Source organism: Chiloscyllium plagiosum, unplaced genomic scaffold (genome assembly GCF_037043375.1).
Source record: "Chiloscyllium plagiosum isolate Xiang-an unplaced genomic scaffold, Cpla_swu_hap1 HiC_scaffold_12, whole genome shotgun sequence".
NCBI classification, from domain to species: domain Eukaryota; kingdom Metazoa; phylum Chordata; class Chondrichthyes; order Orectolobiformes; family Hemiscylliidae; genus Chiloscyllium; species Chiloscyllium plagiosum.
The window spans coordinates 17,881,111-17,896,659 of record NW_028270150.1 but is presented as its reverse complement, the minus strand read 5'-3'; the positions used below and the strand labels follow the sequence as shown (position 1 = coordinate 17,896,659).

The following is a 15,549-nucleotide window of genomic DNA, read 5'->3' as shown; positions in this document are numbered from 1 at the left end:
AAGCACTGCTGAAAATTCCTGCTTTCTATTTGTATGCTTGCTTTTCTTTGGGTTGGTGATATCATTTCCTGTAGTCAAGTCACTTCCTGTTCCTTTTCTCAGGACGTGGTAGATGGGGTAGCCGGGTGCTGGCAGGTGGGACTAGATTGGGTTGGGATATCTGGTCAGTATGGACGGCTTGGACTGAAGGGTCTGTTTCCATGCTGTACATCTCTACGACTCTATGAACAAATACATTGAGTTAGACCCCATCTACCACCTCCTGAGAAAAGGAACAGGAAGTGACTTCACCACAGGAAATAAAATCACCACAGGAAATGACATCGCCAACCCAAAGAAACCCAAGCATATAAATAGAAAGCAGGAATTTTCAGCAGTGCTTCACCTGAGGCCCACTGAAGATGTTACCTAGTAGGGTAATGAAACGTCTGGAAATGAACCTTCCGGCTCAGCGAGCAAACCTACATCCAAAACCACAACCTGAGCTACAAATCTTCTCAAAACTTGCTGGCTATCCTTATTATGAGGTATAAAATCATTCATAAAAGAAAAGATGTATTTATCTTTTGTTTTCCACCTCTATTATTTGAAACTTTACACCTCATTTTTGTGGGATAATTGTAACGTAGGAATCCAACTTGCACATGGCAAGGTGCAACAAACAGTAATATCACACTGACTGGATCAACTGATTCACTTTTAAGAACTGTTGTTGGCAGAGAAGAAAGCATTGGCCAAGTCACCACAGACACCTCCCTTTCATCTTCTTCAAACAGTGCTACAGGATGTCTTTCTTACACCTGACGGGGCCTTGCTATAAAACCTCATTGAAAATATAGAGCAGTCCCATGTCTACACGTTTCAGGTCTGTGTAACACTGACAGGTCAGCCAAGCTTGTTGTGCTCAAGTCTTAACCTTCTGACCCAAGGCTGGAGGTGCTGGCCATGAGCCAAAGCTGATGGCTATGAACTGAAATCATGAAATAGGATGTAATCGATATTTGTCAATTTAATTAGAGGTTTCTTATACAGTCTGAATATTGATATTCATCTGAATAGAGAGAAACTACTACTCTTTGTTGGGGAGTCAGTGACAAAGGGCTCACCATTACAATGAAATGAGTGGGGAGTAAAATGTCCTTTACACAGTGGGATAGTTGGAGCACGGAGTGATTTAACACAGGGTCAGTTCAAGGTGGAGGACAACGTAACTTTTAAGGAAAGTTGCAAATCTAAACTGAGAGAGTCGGAGAGTGGGTTACGTGTGAACAGCCAACACTGGCTCCCAGAGCCTGACTGGGTGCCAACATCCACATTCTCTCTGCTTTTGGCTGCTTTTGCTGATCTGAATTAGTGAGACTGTGGGACAGTGCAGCTGATGGTCTACTGATCAATCTGATCAGGAGAAACACTTTTAACCAGAGAGTGGCGGCAATGTGGACTTTATTACAACATGGAGTTCTAGTCTGGAGACACTCAAGGGGAATTCAAGATAAGGGAATTGAGAGAGAAAAGAATCAAAGGATGTGCTGATAGTTGCTGCAAAGTAGAAGGTCAGAGACAGAAAAACTGCAGGTGCTAGAATACAAAGTAGACAAACAGGAGACTGAAAGAACACAGGAAGCCTGGCAGCATCGGGAGGTGGACAAATCAACGTTTCGGGTATAACCCTTTTTCATTCCTGAAGTGTTGACTTCTCCACCTCCTGATGCTGCCTGACTTGCTGGGCTTTTCCAGCCTCCTGTTTGTAAAGTCGGAGGTGGTGCATAAACGGTTAGTTGGGCTGATGGCCTGCTTCTGTCTTGTATTTTTATGTTATTTGAAGTAAAGATTTTGACTTGGATGCAAAATCGTATCTAACGCAATCAGGTGGACGAGAGAAGGAGGTGGGAGATCATCCTGCTGTGATTTCAGACTGTAAAATAACAACCACTGGTTAGGCTGCTCTGGAAGATCTTGTTACAATGGGCTCCATTCCAGTCTCTGAGCCAGAAACTCCAAGTTGGAGTGTCCCTCCAGGACCTGATGACCAAGGAAGGCGCAGATGGCCAAACAGGTCAGGTATCAACCTGCAAAAGGAAGCAGGAGAGATTCCTGGTCAGCAATGTGATGGAGCTCCACCAGTAATATCCAAAGCTGCGGACTACAACATGAAGGTCAATGTGTGTGTGTGGTGCTACAGGAACCCAGTCTGCTCTTGCGGCAAATGGGGTGCAGGTTGTTCGGCTGATGTAGACATAGTTCAGATGAGTGCCAACAATATGGGATTCGATCCTATTCCGATCGAGATGGATTCAGGAAATGCATTGCCTCACTGTGACATAGACAGGGAACTCATGAAAAAGGGAGCATTCTATCACAAGGAACTTCTTTCTTCCTTTAACCCAAACAGTCCGAGGTGTGATTCAGGTACAAACGTAGCAACACTTACTGACTTGCATGAACTGAGCTGAACATGTCCTAGAAGCGACTTTATTCTGTGCCCTACAGTGGTATGATCCACTGTTACTCTTTTGGACAGGGTTAAATGTCTGTTGAAGTAAAAAGAAAGGATTAGACTGACATAGAATAAAGAACAGAGAGCCTTGGAGAAACTCAGCAGGTCTGGCAGCATCTGTGGAGGGAAAGAGTTGCCCAAGTTATCGTTTGGAGTTCACTGATAGTTCTAAAGGAGAGCCATTTGACTCAAAACGCTAACTCAGTCCACAGATGCTGCCAGATCTGCTGAGAAATCAGATCTCCGGCACCCACTCTATTTTGTTGTAAGTACAGAATAAAGAATGTTGCTTGGCTGTTCTCTCCAGCTGGTTTCTGAATCTAAGTTTACATTACAAGCTGGATTGCAAGCAGAGAACCCATTCGAGATATTTTCTAACCAACCTGTTCAGAGATGTGATTACACACCTCTGGAGTAGGTTGGTCTTGAAGCCAGGCCTCCTAATTCAGGGATAAGGGCACTACCACTGCACTACATGAGCTGTAGGAGAAACCATTCTAATAAGCCTAGACTTCCAGTCTTTTGAGACTTTTCATTCTTAGTGGCTGTGATTAGACAATATTGGGCAGGATCTCAATTTCAATGAGAGTTTGTCGGTTGCATCCTTCACTTCCTGGTATCGAAATCATAAAGCCCCCTCTCAAGGATGGGTCTCAATGTTAACCAACTTTGCTAAAACCCTCCCAGTTCTTGGGATGTGAACCAGACTGGCAATGACACAAGTATTGCCCTCCCTCCTCCTCTTCCCCTCGAACTGAGCTGAGATGGTTGTGGTAGGTCTGCTCTTGAAAATTCACCAATATTGTGTCAAACCAAAAATGAGCAGATCAAGCCAGATTCATGATATATTTAGATCGCTTGTCGTAGCCATTAATTTCAAGCCATCCTATTTATCACCAGTTATGTGTTTTGTAACTTCCCTGCTCCTAGTTCTTATATTCCACATTTATTGTGCAAAATTCAACATCTAGCAGTGGAAGGTGGAGGTGCCTATCACCTACCCAGGGTCTAGGCAAGTGTAGTTTCTATTCATGGTTTCTGAGTTCCCTAACTTCCAAAATCCATCTTCTCTGACAGAGTCGTGTCCTTTTACTAATTCAAAGGCCTTGATTAAATTTTAAAAAGAGGTCTGTGTAGAGTGGATAGGGAGAAACTGTTCGCACTCATAAAAGGATCGGAAACGAGAGGGTACTGGCTTAAAGTGATTTGCAAACGTAGCGACTGTGATTTGAGAAAAGACTCTTTCACCGAATGAGTGGTGGAGGCAGGTTCACTCGAGGTTTTCTGGTGTGTCCTGTAATAATTATTTGCACAAAAAAACTGACAATGTTGAGGGGATGGGAAGAAGGCAGTCGAGTGGTACTGATTTGTAAAGCTCACTGGAGAACCAGAGCAGATGGGCTAAATGGCCTCCTTCTGCATCAATAGACAATAGACAATAGACCATAGGTGCAGGAGTAGGCCATTCTGCCCTTCGAGCCTGCACCACCATTCATTATGGTCATCGTTACCATTCTGTGATTTGAAAATGCTCAGGTCTCTCTGTGCCTCCAGCGACTCATCAACCAAGTCGCCCTTTCCAAAGGCTTTCTATCACCCAAAAGGTGAAGACAGAGCAAAATGGAATGAGGATTAATCTCAGAAGCATAATAATGTGGATGCTGGAATGTTGAAATATAAACAAAACGCGTCTGGGAACATCTGGGCTCTCCTTTAGATAGTGCTGTAGGATCTTTTGGATGCACCTGAGATGAGGCAGGGGAGCAAGGACTCAGTTTAATGTTGCATTTGAACACAGAGTGTCTGACAGTGCAGCACTCACTCAGTACTGCATGAGCACTTGCCTCGGAATGCCCCCCACATTTCAAAAAATCAATATTTCACAAAGTGTAGGCATCAGGAGCAAGGCCAGTATTTGGTGATGATGTGGAGGTGCCAATGTTGTACTGGGGTGTACAATGTTAAAAATCACACAACACCAGGTTATAGTCTGACAGGTTTATTCGGAAGTACTAGCATTCAGAGCTCTGCTTCTTCATCAGGCAACTGTGGAGCAGGATCATAAGACACAGAATTGATAACAAAAGATCACAGAGTCATGTAACTGATACGATATATTGAACAGGCCTAGCTTGCTAGGCGAAAGTGAGGATTGCAAATGCTGGAGATTAGAGTCGAGAGTGTGATGCTGGAAAAGCACAGCAGGTCAGGCAGCATCTGAAGAGCGGGAGGATCGATGTTTCGGGCAAAAGCCCTTCATCAGGAATGTTGACATTTCGGGCAAAAGCCCTTCATCATTCCTGGTGAAGAACTTTTGCCTGAAACGTCGACTCTTCTGCTCCTCGGATGCTGCCTGACCTGCTATGCTTTTCCAGCGCCACACTCTCAAACCTACTTCGCTGTTAAGTCTTAATGAACCGAAACCTGCAACTCATTCTAAAAGATGAAAGACTTAACTGCAATCTACGTTTGTTCAATAAATCGTATCAGTTACATGACACTGTGATCTTTTGTTAGAAATTCCGTGTCTTATGATCCTGCTCCACAGCTACCTGATGAAGGGGCAGCGCTCCGAAAGTTAGTACTTCCAAATAAACCCGTTGGACTATAACCTGGTGTTGTGTCATTTTTAACTTTGCTCTCAAGGAGGTCATGGTGTGCTGCCTTCTTGATCTGTTGTGGTCCATCTGGTTTGACCTTTCCTGCAGGTCATTCCAGTGAGGCTGTTCATTGTCAAACATATTACTGCAGTCTGGACTCACATCACCAAAGCAAGTAAGGATGAAACAAGTACCTTAAAATGAAGCAGGGTTTTTAGAAGACCAGATGGAAGTTCTAATGACCCTCACTCTGGAGGCAAGCTTTTAATCCCAGATTTTTTAATGAATTGATTGGAGTGAAAATCCACCAGTTGAGCTGGGATTTGAACTTGTGTCCCCAGAGCATTAGTTCATGAATTAGAATCATAGATTCCCTACATCGTGGAAGCAGGCCTTTTGGCATATCAAGTCCACACCGGCCCTCCGATGAGCATCATACCCAGAACCACCCCCTATCCCTGTAACCCTGCATATCCCTGGACACTACGGGCAATTTTTCGGCCAATCCACCTAACCTGCACATCTTTGGACTGTGAGAGGAAATTGGAGCACCCGGAGGAAACCCACGCAGACATGGGGAGAATGTGCAAACTCCACATAGACAGTCTCCCGAGGCTGGAATTGAACCCAGGTCCCTGGCCCTGTGAGGCAGCAGTGCTAACCACAGAGCCACTGTACCACCAGTTGTAGTCCAGTAACTAGGCCAGCAACACCAGCAATTACTGCCCTTTGAAGCAGATGTTTCACACTTGCAATAACTTTCAACCAAGTCAAAAACAAACGAACCAGCCATTTAAATCCTCACCATTAACCAGTGTAATGTTACAAGATTAAATGGGAATATCACTTTGGACATTAATGTAATATTAAAGAGTTAAACTGCATTGAGTGAACCTTCTGGAAGTGGATGGGGACGACAGTCATGCAAGAATACGAATGACTCCCACTCCATTTCGACAGACATTTGCTACTACTCCCCCTACTATTATCAAATTAAACTCTCATTCAATCTCCCCCATTCAGAAATACTTTCTAGCCATCTCCTGAAGCTAGGTATGTCGCACCTGCATTGTCTTGGGTAATACTGAATCAGGAAATCGTTTGCATAACGATTCCCCAGGATTAGGGCATTTACATTTACGTTATCTCTGAGGATGATCTCATCCTACCATTTTACCCAGGGTAACATGTGACTGTGGGGGAGTGGCTGGGGGGGGGGGAGAGTTGTCTTGAGTGGCATGTGACTGTGGGGGAGTGGCAAGAGGAGCTGTGAGCATGACCAACTGACCTGTATAAAGGGGATGTGTTTTCTTTGTTCAGGGCCTCACTTTGACTCGACCTTGCACGCCTGCGAAGAGGGTCAAAGGGGTCACCTCGCTCGTACAGCCTTTAATAAACTTTAACTGTTTGCAGAGGTTGGTGTGTGCGAATTGCATCTCGTGTGCGAAACCTTGGGAAAAGAACCAAACACCAGAACAGGCTCTGATTTAAATCACCAAACATCCCCATTTACCAGAATTCCAGTCTTTCCATCCACCGTGTAAGATTTGTTGGAAGTTGAATCCTTAACTGGACGATTCATGAGTATGGTGTTGTCTTTGTACCAGGTGTAATTGGACGGTGGTGATCCTTCTGACTCCTTGCAAGTCAACACGACCTTCGACCCCGAGAGTGCAGAGCTCGGAACTTTACACGTGGGAACAATTGGTGGCACTGGGAATGAGAAAACAGTGATGAGGCAGGCACTGCCATGTAAATCATCAAATATTAAAAAGAAAACTAGTCATAATGGGCAGTGGGCAAGGTGTGGATTGGCAAGATTCCTTGGACAGCACTTTCCAACCCTGTGATGTCTGCCTCAGAGAAGGATAAGGGACAATAGCTGACTGGGAACACCATCAGGTCCTCCTGCTCGTTTCATACTATCCTGAGCCCCAGTTCGTGCTGCTCTGACGCCAGGCTGGAAGACCGTCCCTAACAAACCCCAAATGGGCACAGCTATACCAGAGCGACGGAGACCTATTACCTCAGACAGTGCACTGTTCAGATAAATGTCGATTCCTATTGGTGGACCTGGGTCCTGCCTCCTCACCCTGTCCCCTGAGAGTGGCAAAACACCGCAGTCCAGGCCAAGATCCCTGCATGGAGTGTTGCCAGGCAACAAGACAAGGACCTGCCTTCAGGGAGAGCACTAATGGATGAATGAATCAACATCACCTTCTCAAGGGCAGCTAGGGACACCCTATGAAATGTGTCCTTCCCACTTACTCCTATGTTCAACAAAAAAAACAAATTCTGCCCCAATGTGGCACTGAGGAAGATTATATCATCAAAAAACATGGGATGATGTTTGAACAGTTGATGAAAAGTTTAGCTAGGAACACATTCTTTTAAATAAAAGAGCAGGATAAATGATAGAGAAAGAGCGGGGGAGGGGGGGAGAGAGAGAGAGAGAGATCATGATAGAGATAGATAGATAGAAAGTGAGAGAGATATATAGAAAGATCATGATAGAGATAGATAGGTAAAGAGTGACAGAGGCAGACAGTGGGAGAGGTAAAAAGACTGTGATACGGAGAGAGAGAGAGAGAGAGAGAGAGATCATGATAGAGATAGATAGATAGAGAGTGACAGAGATAGAAAGATCATGATAGAGATAGATAGGTAGAGAGTGACAGAGGCAGACAGAGAGAGAGGTAAAAAGATTGTGATAGAGATAGAGAGAGCGACGGCGTGGGGGTGGGGGGGGTGGGGGGGGGGGGGTGAGAGAGAGAGGTGGTGGTGGGGGATTTGGTGGGGAGAGAATTTCAATGTTTGGGCCTGGGCACTAGCAGCTCCACCTCCCTGTGGGCAAGGATGCTGAGAGGGCCGCAGTCAGTGGATGTGGTCTTTGTGGAAGAACACAGAAGTTCAGTCAGTCCCCTCCAGCCTACTTCACCATTCAATGAGATTGTGATTGACCTGTGGCCAAACTCCATGTACCTCATCACCATTATTGCCTTAAATTACCAGGAATCTGGTGAACCCATCCGGACACAGCTGAAACCCACTCACTGCTTTGCCTCCTTCAAAACCACCTCATCAGCCTCCTCTGTTACTTCCTCAAAAAACTCCAGCAAGTTAGTTAAATGTGACTTTTTTTCCAAAGAAATCTACGCTGGCTCTTGTCAAATGACCCATGTCGATTAATTTTATTCTGATTTACTGATTTCTGGAAGTTTCCTCACCACTGAGGTTAAACTGACTGGTCTATAATGAATGGGCTTATCCTTTCTGAACAAGGTTTGTAATTCTCCAAATCTCCAGCCCACCTGAGCAAAATGAAGACCGAACAAATTATTGACAGTCTCTCGACAATTTCCATTCTCACTCCCCTCACTATCCTTGGATGTGTCTCACCTTGGCTTGATAGGCAAACGTGAGGACTGCAGATGCTGGAGATCAGAGTCTAGATTAGATTGGTGCTGGCAAAGCACAGCAGGTCAGGCAGCATCCGAGGAGCAGGAAAATCGACATTTCGGGCAAAAGCCCTTCATCAGGAATGGATGCTGCCTGACCTGCTGTGCTTTTCCAGCACCAATCTAATCTAGATTCACCTTGGCTTGATGCCTTTCAATCTTTAAGTACAAGACGCGGTAGGTCCTCCTTATCAAACTGAAACCAATCTATTTCCTGAGTTTCTTCCCCTTTCACCACAGTATCTACCTTGTAGGTAAAAACAGATGCAAGTCATTTTTCCTGCCTCCATGAGTAAATCAGCTTTCTGATCCCGCCCCATTCCTCCCTTCACCACACATTTCCTTTCTATACAGCTGTAGGAGATTTTAGGTTTCCCTGTTTTGTTTACTGCTGGTCTCTATACCTTCTCCCTCTTTGTTCTTATTTCTTTCCCACCACCCCTCAGGACTTTCAGACTTCTCAATTATATTTTATGCCTGACACCTGTCATAAGCATAGTTTATCTTCTTTATCAGAACTTGTGCATCTTTTCTTATCCAGAGAACTCTAGATTTCTTTGTTCTTTCTTTCCCTTTTGAGGGAACATACTTTGTACTTAAACTGTTTCTTCTTTGAAAGTTCAGCTACTGGTTTTCCTTTGACTCCAAATCATTTGACCCAAATCCAGTCTAAGTGCATTGACGTTGACTTACCCCCAATTAATTAGTTACACCAAAATGTTTTCTGATTCAGTATGTGAATGTACCTACCAGAGAAGGTGCAAAACTTGACCTACTCTTGGGAAATAAGACAGGGCGGTTGACTGAGGTGTCAGTGGGGGAGCACTTTGGGGTCAGCGACCATAATTCTATTAGATTTAAAATTGTGATGGAAAAGGATAGATCAGATCTAAAAGTTGAAGTCCTAAATTGGAGAAAGGCCAATTTTGACGGTATTAGGCAAGAACTTTCGAAAGCTGATTGGAGGCAGATGTTCACAGGTCAAGGGACGGCTCGAAAATGGGAAGCCTTCAGAAATGAGATAATGAGAATCCAGAGAAAGTATATTCCTGTCAGGGTGAAAGGAAAGGCTGGTAGATATAGGGAATGCCAGATGACTAAAGAAATTGAGGGTTTGGTTAAGAACAAGAGGGCAGCATATGTCAGGTATAGACAGGATACATCGAGTTAATCCTTAGAAGAGTATAAAGGAAGTAGGAGTATACTTAAGAGGGAAATCAGGAGGGCAAAAAGGGGACATGAGATAGCTTTGGCAAATAGTATTAAGGAGAATCCAAAGAGTTTTTACAAATACATTAAGGACAAAAGGGTAACTAGTGAGAGAATAGGACCCCTCAAAGATCAGCAAGGTGGCCTTTGTGTGGAGCCACAGAAAATGGGGGAGATATTAAATTAGTATCTTGCATCAGTGTGTACTGTGGAAAAGGATACGGAAGATATAGATTGTAGGGAAATAGATGCTGACATCTTGCAAATTGTTCATATTACAGAGGAGAAAGTGCTGGATGTCTTGAAACGGGTAAAGGTGGATAAATCCCCAGAACCTGATCAGGTGTGCCCTAAAGCTCTGTGGGAAGCTAGCGAAGTGATTGCTGGGCCTCTTGCTGAGATATTTGTATCATTGATAGTCACAGGTGAGGTGCCAGAAGACTGGAGGTTGGCTAATGTGCTGCCACTGTTTAAGAAGGGCGATAAAGACAAGCCAGTGAATTATAGACCGGTGAGCCTGACCTCAGTGGTGGGCAAGTTGTTGGAGGGAATCCTGAGGGACAGGATGTACATGTATTTGGAAAGGCAAGGACTGATTAGGGATAGTCAACATGGATTTGTGCATGGGAAATCATGACTCACAAACTTGATTGAGTTTTTTGAGGAAGTAACAAAGAGGATTGATGAGGGCAGAGCAGTAGATGTGATCTAGATGGACTTCAGTAAGGCATTCGACAAGGTTCCCCATGGGAGACTGATTAGCAAGGTTAGATCTCACGCAATACAGGGAGAACTAGCCATTTGTAAACAGAACTGGCTCAAAGGTGGTGCTGTTTTTCAGATTGGAGGCCTGTGACCAGTGGAGTGCCAGAAGAATCGGTGCTGCGTCCTCTACTTTTTTTCATTTACATAAATTATTTGGATGCGAGCGTAAGAGGTACAGTTAGCAAGTTTGCAGATGACACCAAAATTGGAGGTGTGGTGGACACCGAAGAGGGTTATCTCAGATTACAACAGGATCTTGACCAGATGGGCCAATGGGCTGAAAAGTGGCAGATGGAGTTTAATTCAGATAAATGTGAGGTGCTATATTTTGGGAAAGCAAATCTTAGCAGGACTTAAGCACTTAATGGTAAGGTCCTAGGGAGTGTTGCTGAACAAAGATTCCTTGGAATGCGGGTTCATAGCTCCTTGAAAGTGGAGTCGCAGGTAGATAGGATAGTGAAGAAGGTGTTTGGTATGCTTTCCTTTATTAGTCAAAGTATTGAGGACAAGAGTTGGGAGGTCATGTTGAGGCTGTACAGGACATTGGTTAGGCCACTGTTGGAATATTGCGTGCAATTCTGGTCTCCTTCCTATCGGAAAGATGTTGTGAAACTTGAAAGGGTTCAGAAAAGATTTACAAGGATGTTGCCAGGGTTGGAGGATTTGAGCTATAGGGAGAGGCTAAACAGGCTGGGGCTGTCTTCCCTGGAGTGTAGGAGGTTGAGGGGTGACCTTATAGAGGTTTACAAAATTATGAGGGGCATGGATAGGATAAATGGGCAAAGTCTTTTCCCTGTGGTCGGGGAGTCCAGAACTAGATGGCATAGGTTTAGGGTGAGAGGGGAAAGATATAAAAGAGACCTAAGGAGCAACTGTTTCATGCAGAGGGTGGTACGTGTATGGAATGAGCTGCCAGAGGAAGTGGTGGAGGCAGGTACAACTGCAAAATTTAAGAGGCATTTGGATGGGTATATGAATAGGAAGGGTTTAGAGGGATATGGGCCGGGTGCTGGCAGGTGGGACTAGATTGGGTTGGGATATCTAGTCGGCATGGATGGTTGGACCGGAGGGTCTGTTTCCATGCTGTACATCTCTATGACTCTATGTACAGCATGGAAATAGACCCTTCGGTCCAACCATCCATGCTGACCAGATATCCCAACCCAATCTAGTCCCACCTGCCAGCACCCGGCCCATATCCCTCCAAACCCTTCCTATTCATATACCCATCCAAATGCGTCCTAAATGTTGCAATTGTACCAGCCTCCACCACATCCTCTGGCAGCTCATTCCATACACGTACCACCCTCTGTGTGAAAAAGTTGCTCCTTAGGTCTCTTTTATATCTTTAATGACTCCATGAAATTCCACAGTAACCCTGAATCTTATGATACAGTGTGGCGCTGGAAAAGCACAGCCGGTCAGGCAGCATCCAAGGAGCAGGAGAATTGACGTTTCGAGCATAAGCCCTTCATCAGGAGTATGCTCAAAACGTCAATTCTCCTGCTCCTTGGATGCTGCCTGACCGGCTGTGCTTTTCCAGTACCACACTTTTTGACTCTGATCTCTCGCATCTGCAGCCCTCACTTTCTCCCACTGTCTCACAAATATTCTCTGAATGACTTCTGGCCCATTTCACTCCCTAAGAACCAGGTCTAGAAGTGTTTTCTTTTGGTGTTGAATTGGACATTTACTGCTGGGGAAAAAAAAAATCTTGATTACACTTTAGGGATTCTTGCCCTTTACTACAATCCCACTTTATAATCGGACAATTATGCTCCTCCAGTATAACAAACGATATAATTTTTGTCCCTCTCTGCAATTTCTTTTGCAAATTTGTTCCTCTCTATCCTTTCTACAAGTTGCTGAGAAGTCTGGACTCTCTCACAGATCAAAAGTCTGCCTAATTTATTCAATGATGTAGACCTTCACTGCCCTCAAGAATTCCAAAGACTAACGTCAGATAGAGGGGGAATTCTTCCAGATTCTCCATCTATCATGGTAGTCGCGTATTCTGAGAAGGAGTCATTATTCCAGACCATCTAAGCAGCTGAAGATAGTTATGAATGTAGGGCAACACATTGCACATAACATCCATCAACAAAGACTTGATGGGCTTCTTGGACAGTGAATTGTTTTGGAGTTCATGAAAAGGGTGAAACAGGTCATACATTCTCTTGTGGTGGAGATGTTAAACGGACAATGTTGGTCAAGACACCGGGAGAACCCTGGGTCTCCTCCCAATAGTATAATTAGTCTTTGCTAACCAACTGAAGTTCAAGGGCAAATGGGGCATTAAATACTGGCCCAGCCAGTGATGTCCACATCCTACAAATGATTTTAAAACACCTCAAGCTGAGGCTTCAATTTAAGTTGCAGAAACACCATTTCTATTGATCCATGTCATCATAACGTTATGTTGTTGGATCAGAAGCAAAATAAAAATAACTGCAGTTGGGCTTGGGAGCTTTGTGGTCACAACAATCAGTTGGCTATCAAAAGGATAAAGGAAAGCAACAAAAATTAAGATGTATATCATTGTTATAACAAAGGGTTGTTTTTCTTAGCGAAGAGAAGGCTGAGGGGGGGAACCCCGATTGATTATTAGGGACATTGATAGGAAGAAGCTTTTCTCCTTGGTAAAGGGGTCACTAACCAGGGCCATAGATTTAGGCTTTAGCCTGAAACATTGATTTTCCTGCTCCTCGGATGCTGCCTGACCTGCTGTGCTTTTCCAGCATCACTCTAATCTTGACTCTAATCTCCAGCCTCTGCAGTCCTCACCTTTGCCCAGATTTAAGGTACAGGGCAAGAGGTTGAGAGGGGATTTAAGGAAGCATTCTTTCACCCAGAAGGTGATGGAGATCCGGAACTCGCTGTCTGAAAGAGTGATAGAGGAGAGAACATTTCAGTATTTAGCTGAACACTTGAAAAGGCATTCTCGGGTAGGTTCCAAGTGCTGGATAATAAGACCACAGTAGGTAAGTGGTTGATGAACAGTACTAACACAGGGTGTAGGTTTGCTCGCTAAGCTGTAGGTTTGATATCTAGACGTTTCATTACCTGGCTAGGTAACATCATCAGTGGCGACCTCCAAGTGAAGTGAAGCTGTTGTCTCCTGCTTTCTATTTATATCTTTCTCCTGGATGGGGTTCCTGGGGTTTGTGGTGATGTCATTTCCTGTTCGTTTTCTGAGGGGTTGATAGATGGTATCTAGATCTATGTGTTTGTTTATGGCGCTGTGGTTGGAGTGCCAGGCCTCTAAGGAATTCTCTGGCATGTCTTTGCTCAGCCTGTCCCAGGATAAACCTGAGCTACCTAAACCTCAACCTGAGCTACAAACCTTCACAAACCGTGCGAGTACAAACACAATGGGCCGAAGGACCTCTTTCTATGTCACAAAACTCTGTGACTCAATGATAACCAGGAGGTGACACCTTGATATTGACTTTCCTATCCCAATCCTAATTTAAAGTGGACAAGCAAGAGGCTGGAAGAATACAGCAAGCCAGGCAGCATCAAGAGGTCGAGAAGTGCTGCCTGGCTTGCTGTGTTCTTCCAGCCTCCTGCTCGTCTACCTTGGATTCCAGCATCTGCAGTTTGTTTTTTGTCTCTAACCAATCCTAATTTAAGCCAGAAGGGAAGGGAACAAAAACATAAATTGCTGGAAAATTTCAACAGGTCTGGCAGCATCTGTGGAGCGATATCAGAGCTAATGTTTCTGGTCCAGTGACCCTTCCTCAGGGCAGTTCTGTTTGTGTTTCAGATTTCCAGCATTCACTGTTCTTCCAGGTTTTATGTCTAGGGATTGGACGCAGTACTGCATCAGTACCAGCAGAGGGCATGATATCACCACATATCAATAAGAATCGAACCAGCCATTCAGCCCATCATGACTGCACCAGCTCTGCAAACAAACATCATTACCTGGTGCCAATCTACTGATTTTCCCCATACCCTTGCCCCTTATTTCTATTCAAATGATGATCCAATGAATTCTTGAATGCTCCAATTGACTCTTACTCCCCAGTCACACAGGATAACTGTGTTTTAAGTTCCCCTCGTGTTTTTGCCTCCAACATGTCCCTGAAAGATCTCACTGAAAATAATTGCACCCTGTGGCCTAATTATTTCTTGCAAACATATAAATTAATTTTTAAAACTTGGGAACGTAAGGTTAAATGCCGTGATGGCAAATGGTGAAATATAATTTCAATTAACGGAATTTGGAATCACCAATTATCATTAAAATCCCAGCTGGGTTCATTAGTGTAAAGGATGAGAGAAGGAAATATGCCATCCTTACCCTGTCTGGCTTACATGTGACTCCAGACCCACAGTAACGCGGCAAACTCTTCAGCGTCCTCTGAACCGGCCAAGTACACCACCCAATTCAAGGGCAATTCGATCATTTAACACAGGAGCAGTTGTAGGCCATTCAGCCCATTGAATTTGCTGTTATTCAGTGAGATCATAGCTGACCTGATAATCCTCAATTCCATTTCCCTGCCTTTTCCCCATAACCCTTGATTCCCTTACTGATTAAAAATTGGTCTATCTCAACCTCCAATATCCCAGCCTCAACCACCCTCTATAGTACACAATTTCACAGATTCACTCCCCTCAGAGAAGAAATTCCTCCTCATGTCTGTTTCAAATTGGAATCCCTTTACTCTGAGGTTGTGCCCTCCGAGACTCTCCCAGAACGGGAAACAACCTTTCTGCATCTTCCCTGTCGGGTCCTACAATAGTCTCGTGTGTCATCTCTCATTCTTCGAAACTCCAACAAAACAGACCCAATCAAGTCAACTTCTCCTCATAAGTCAGCCCCTCCATACCTGATGTTAGCCAAGTGAACCTTCTCTGGACTGCCTCCAAATCCCAGCAAATCTTTCTCCAGATAATGGGTTTACAACAGTTTGAAGTATTCCAGTTATGGTTTGATTAATGCCTGGTGTAGCTTTCACCAAACCTCCCTATTGCTGCACTTTGATTTAAAAAAAAACAATTCCATCTGCCT

General features: G+C 44.4%; 1 protein-coding gene across 1 annotated transcript in view; it reads right to left on the bottom strand.

The window, feature by feature from the left end:
- The window catches only part of jam2a (junctional adhesion molecule 2a), a 99,541-nt gene that overhangs the window by 17,393 nt on the left and 66,599 nt on the right, over positions 1-15,549 (bottom strand). Inside the window, exons 5-6 of the mRNA XM_043701405.2 lie at positions 6,611-6,810; positions 2,432-2,531 (exon numbers count right to left, since the gene is read on the bottom strand). Coding sequence (XP_043557340.2) covers positions 2,432-2,531; positions 6,611-6,810 — 300 coding nt within the window. The remainder of the gene's footprint in view (positions 1-2,431; positions 2,532-6,610; positions 6,811-15,549) is intronic.